This window comes from Miscanthus floridulus, unplaced genomic scaffold (genome assembly GCF_019320115.1).
Source record: "Miscanthus floridulus cultivar M001 unplaced genomic scaffold, ASM1932011v1 os_2346, whole genome shotgun sequence".
NCBI classification, from domain to species: Eukaryota; Viridiplantae; Streptophyta; class Magnoliopsida; order Poales; family Poaceae; genus Miscanthus; species Miscanthus floridulus.
The window spans coordinates 9,767-15,527 of record NW_027098247.1 but is presented as its reverse complement, the minus strand read 5'-3'; the positions used below and the strand labels follow the sequence as shown (position 1 = coordinate 15,527).

Here is a 5,761-nt window from a genome sequence, read left to right as displayed (position 1 = left end):
AAGAAAAGAAAAGAAAATAGAAAAGAAAAAGAAAGGAAAAGGAGGAAAGAAAGAAAGAAAGAAAGAAAAAAAGAAGGGTTAAGTTGATGCTATTTACTCTCATCATTTCCATTGTTTGCTACTGTCCGGTGACAACATTTGTGTCTAGGCTCGCATCTCTAGCACGGGTTAGCCTAGGACCAGCACGATACTATCTTTGAACACTTATTCAACTTGCATTGACTAACGTGGTTCCAGTTGTACCTTGATTTTTTTAAGCCACCTACAGCTCCACAAATTATCTACAACGTCACAGGGTTCTACTTGCTACTACTTGTGTTGTTCTTGTCGTCGCCAACACCATCTGCATAGCAAGGTAAGGACATGTAAGAACTCGGTTGCACATGCTGAGAGAATGAAAATTGTTGCCACCTAATTCAGTTAGTTGGTAGGACATATTTTCTTGTGATTCCCTTGCTACATACTAACCATGGCAGGAGAAGGTGAAAGGACCCCTCCACAATCACCTCGATCAAAAGCCTTGCTGCAACACTTTGAACGCAAAGTGAGGCTCCATGCTGAACACCTTGATGAGGATGTTCGTGTCACCAATGAGCGCCTTGGTCAATTGGAGACGGCTCAGATTGAGACCAACACCAAGTTGGCTTCCTTGGAAGGCACTCTTGGTTCTGTTAATACATCTCTTGTAGGTGTCTTGGAGCGATTGGAGAGGATGGAACAGAATCGCTGTGATGGTTTTGAACGACGTAATCACAACAACAACAACAACATGGGCAGTGCTGCTGGTCATGATGAAGAAGAATATGCAGCGGACACTGAGCTTGATGAGGAGCTGAATGGTCATCGACGCATCGAACAACATCGCCGCCGCCATGAGACAGGTCCTCGCCGACCACGGCAAGAGGTACGTGCCGATGACTCATTTGGCAAGATTAAATTCACCATACCTGCTTTTGATGGGAGGTATAATCCTGATATGTACCTTAGTTGGGAATTAGCTGTTGATCAGAAATTTACTTGCCATGATTTCCCTGAGGACAAACGTGTTAGGGCTGCAACTAGTGAGTTTACTGACTTTGCCTCTGTTTGGTGGTCTGAATACCATCGTAAGAACCCAAATAACACACCAACTTGGGATGCTTTGAAACGGGTCATGCGGGCCAGATTTGTTCCTTCTTATTATGCCCGTGATCTTTTACATAAGTTGCAACAATTGAGGCAAGGATCCAAATCTGTAGAAGAGTACTATCAAGAGCTACAAATGGGTATGCTTCGTTGCGGGCTAGAGGAAAATGAGGATGGTGCCATAGCTAGATTTATGGGTGGGCTGAACCGGGAGATTCAGGACATTCTAGCTTATAAGGAATATAATTCTGTCAATCGTTTATTTCACCTTGCTTGTAAAGCTGAACGAGAAGTGCAGGGACGATGAGCTAGCATGAGGGCTAACATTCCTGCAGGTCGTGCTAGCCCATGGACACCCTCCAATGCTGCTGCACCGTCAACGCGTGCACCCCCCACAATCTTCCTCGACCATCAAGCCACGCTCCTCTACAACAAATTCTGTACCATGCCCAAGTGAACCAACTAGAGGAGCAACGGCTACATCTGCCAAGAGTTCATCCTCGGTGGTATCCACGGGGAGAACAAGGGATATTCAGTGCCTACGCTGCAAAGGATATGGCCACATACGCAAGGACTGCCCAAGCACACGTGTGATGATTGTGCGAGCTGATGGTGGGTATTCCTCTGCTAGTGATTTTGATGAAGAAACATATGCTTTGCTTGCTGCTAACAATGTAGCGGAAGGAGATGATTTCCAACAAGACGAAGAGCACATTAGGGCTGAAGCTGCTGAGCACTATGAGAGCCTCATGGTGTAGCGGGTGCTAAGTGCCCAAATGGAGAGGGCTGAACAAAATCAGCGCCACACTTTGTTTCAAACCAAGTGTGTGATCAAGGAACGCTCTTGCCGTGTGATCATAGATGGAGGAAGCTGCAACAACTTGGCAAGTGCTGAAATGGTGGAGAAGCTTTCATTGAGCACAAAACCACACCCGCAGCCTTACTACATTCAGTGGCTTAACAGCAGTGGCAAGGTGAAGGTAACCCGATTGGTAAGGGTAGAGTTTGCCATTGGTTCTTATCATGATTCCATTGACTGCGATGTTGTGCCTATGCAAGCATGCTCTATGTTGTTAGGTAGACCATGGCAGTTTGATAAAGATTCCTTGCACTCTGGTAAAACAAATCAATACTCTTTTGTGCATAATGACAAGAAGATTGTGTTGCACCCCATGTCCCCTGAGTCTATTCTAAGAGATGAACTTGCTAGATCTAGTAAACTTAAGAATCAGGCTGTTGCTAGTGAAAATCAGATTGTCGCTAATGAACTTGAGAAACATAAGAAGAAGTCTAGCAAATCTGTTCATCATAATAAAAATGAGATCAAGCTGAAAGGCTCTTGTTACTTTGCCACCAAATCTGATTTGGATGAGATTGATGCTAGTACTACTGTTTGCTATGCTTTGGTTTGCAAAGAAACTTTATTTTCACTCGAAGATACATCTATTTCTTTGCCTCCTGCTGTCACTAATCTTTTGCAGGAGTATGCCGATGTTTTTCCAAAGGAGGTACCACCGGGGCTGCCACCAATTCGAGGGATTGAACACCAGATTGACCTCATCCCTAGGGCTTCCTTGCCTAATCGTGCGCCGTATAGGACCAACCCGGACGAGACAAAAGAGATTCAGAGACAAGTACAAGAATTGCTCAACAAAGGTTATGTGCGTGAGTCTCTTAGCCCTTGTGTCGTTCCCGTGCTTTTAGTTCCTAAGAAGGATGGATCATGGCGCATGTGTGTTGATTGTAGAGCGATAAACAACATCACAATCAGATATCGTCATCCTATTCCAAGGTTAGATGATATGCTTGATGAATTGAGTGGCTCAATTGTGTTCTCTAAAATTGATTTGCGTAGTGGTTACCACTAGATTCGTATGAAGCTAGGAGATGAATGGAAAACAGCGTTTATAACTAAGTTTGGTTTATATGAATGGCTTGTCATGCCCTTTGGATTGACTAATGCACCCAGCACTTTCATGAGATTAATGAACGAGGTTTTACGCTCTTTTATTGGCAGATTTGTAGTGGTATACTTTGATGACATCTTGATATATAGTAGATCATTAGAGGAACATCTTGATCATTTGCGTGCCGTTTTCAATGCTCTTCGGGATGCACACTTGTTTGGCAATCTTGAGAAGTGCACCTTTTGCACAGATCGAGTCTCTTTTCTTGGATATGTTGTGACACCGTAGGGAATCGAAGTTGATCAAGCCAAGGTTGAGGCCATACACAGCTGGCCTGTTCCCTGCACGGTCACACAAGTGCGGAGTTTTCTAGGACTTGCTGGTTTCTACCGTCGATTTGTGAAGGACTTCAGCACCATTGCAGCCCCGCTGCATGAACTCACCAAGAAGGGTGCAACCTTCACTTGGGCTGCAGCCCAACAGGATGCTTTCAACACGCTCAAAGATAAGTTAACTCATGCACCTTTACTCCAACTTCCTGATTTCAACAAAACCTTTGAGCTTGAATGTGATGCTAGTGGAATTGGGTTGGGTGGTGTGCTGTTACAAGAGGGAAAACCTGTGGCGTATTTCAGTGAAAAGTTGAGTGGCCCTAGTTTGAACTATTCTACTTATGATAAGGAATTGCTTGCTCTAGTTCGGACTTTGGAAACATGGCAGCATTATTTGTGGCCCAAAGAGTTTGTCATACATTCTGATCATGAATCATTGAAACACATCCGTAGTCAAGCAAAACTGAACCGTAGACATGCCAAGTGGGTTGAATTCATCGAGTCCTTTCCTTATGTCATCAAACACAAAAAGGGGAAGGAAAATATAATTGCTGATGCTTTGTCTAGACGTTACACCATGCTTTCACAACTTGACTTTAAAATCTTTGGTTTGGAAACTATTAAGGAACAATATGCACATGACAATGATTTCAAAGATGTATTGCTGAATTGCCAAGAGGGGAAAACATGGAACAGATTCGTCCTCACCGACGGGTTTGTCTTTAGAGCCAACAAGCTATGCATTCCAGCTAGCTCCGTGCGTTTGTTATTGTTGCAGGAAGCGCATGGAGGAGGACTCATGGGACATTTTGGTGTGAAAAAGACAGAGGACATCCTTGCTGGTCATTTCTTTTGGCCCAAGATGAGGAGAGACGTGGAGAGGTTTGTTGCTCGCTGCACAACATGCCAGAAAGCTAAGTCACGCCTTAATCCTCATGGTTTATACATGCCTCTTCCTGTTCCAAGTGCACCATGGGAAGATATTTCAATGGACTTTGTTTTAGGACTGCCTAGAACAAAGAAGGGGAGGGATAGTGTGTTTGTTGTTGTGGACAGATTTTCTAAAATGGCACATTTCATACCATGTCATAAGAGCGATGATGCTACACATGTTGCTGATTTGTTCTTTCGTGAGATTGTTCGATTGCACGGTGTGCCTAACACCATTGTTTCTGATCGGGATGCAAAATTTCTTAGTCATTTTTGGAGAACTTTGTGGGCTAAGCTAGGGACTAAGCTTTTATTTTCCACTACTTGTCATCCCCAAACTGATGGACAAACTGAGGTTGTCAATAGAACCTTATCTACATTGCTTAGGGCTGTTTTGAAAAAGAACATAAAAATGTGGGAAGAGTGCTTGCCTCATGTTGAGTTTGCTTATAATCGTTCACAGCATTCTACCACTAAGAAAAGCCCTTTTGAGATAGTTTATGGGTTTGTGCCACGAGCTCCTATTGATTTGTTACCTCTTCCGACCTCGGAGCGAGTGAACTTTGATGCTAAACAACATGCTGAACTGATCTTAAAATTGCATGAAACCACTAAAGAGAAAATAGAGTGCATGAATGCAAAGTATAAACTAGCTGGTAGCAAAGGGAAGAAACATGTCATTTTTGATCCTGGTGATCTAGTTTGGCTCCATTTGAGAAAAGATAGGTTCCCTGATTTGCGAAAGTCTAAGTTGCTGCCTAGAGCCGATGGTCCTTTTAAAGTGTTAGAAAGGATTAATGATAATGCGTACAAACTTGAGCTACCTGCAGCTTTTGGGGTTAGCCCCACATTTAACATTGCAGATTTGAAGCCATATTTGGGAGAAGAGGATGAACTAGAGTCGAGGATGACTCAAATGCAAGAAGGGGAGGATGATGAGGACATCCCTTCCATTGATACAACCACACCTGCTGCACAACAAGGTCCGATGACAAGAGCTCGAGCACGACAACTTAATTATCAGGTAAAGTCGTTCCTTGCTGTTCATACAAACTCGTCTCAGAATTGGATGGTACTAAATCATGGTGATGATTGTCTTATTCTTAGGAATGTTGGTCAAGACTCCAATGCCTCATGTTTAGACCCCATGATGAGGATGGAGCAGCCGAACAAGTGGGAATCATCATTAATGGGGCGCGCAGCTCATCTCGAGACAGCAGGGGACACTCCATCAAAAGTACCATAACTCCTTGATACGAGATCCAATGAAGCTGGTTTTTGACTTGTTGGAAAGAGCGCGTCGTCCTCTTTCACATGGGTCCAACCCCACTATCAGAATCTACCGAAGCTGTGTGCAGCAAGCCAAAGGACGCAGAGACCTACAGCTTGGGCCTGGGCCTTGTACTAACTACAACCCTTTGAGGGACGCCCAGATTAGGGTTTCCCACTCCCCCTTGTGCTCTCCTC

General features: G+C 44.1%; 1 protein-coding gene across 1 annotated transcript; it reads left to right on the top strand.

Annotated features, from left to right (window-relative positions):
• Positions 1-381: 381 nt before the first annotated feature.
• On the top strand, positions 382-1,432 carry LOC136534838 (uncharacterized). The gene has a single exon (XM_066527204.1). The coding sequence runs from the start codon at positions 470-472 to the stop codon at positions 1,430-1,432; it is 963 nt and encodes a 320-aa protein (XP_066383301.1). The 5' UTR covers positions 382-469.
• Positions 1,433-5,761: the final 4,329 nt, after the last annotated feature.

Bases quoted from the DNA above. Each gene is read 5' to 3' on its own strand.
- LOC136534838 (XM_066527204.1), top strand. From the start codon at position 470: ATGGCAGGAGAAGGTGAAAGGACCCCTCCACAATCACCTCGATCAAAA.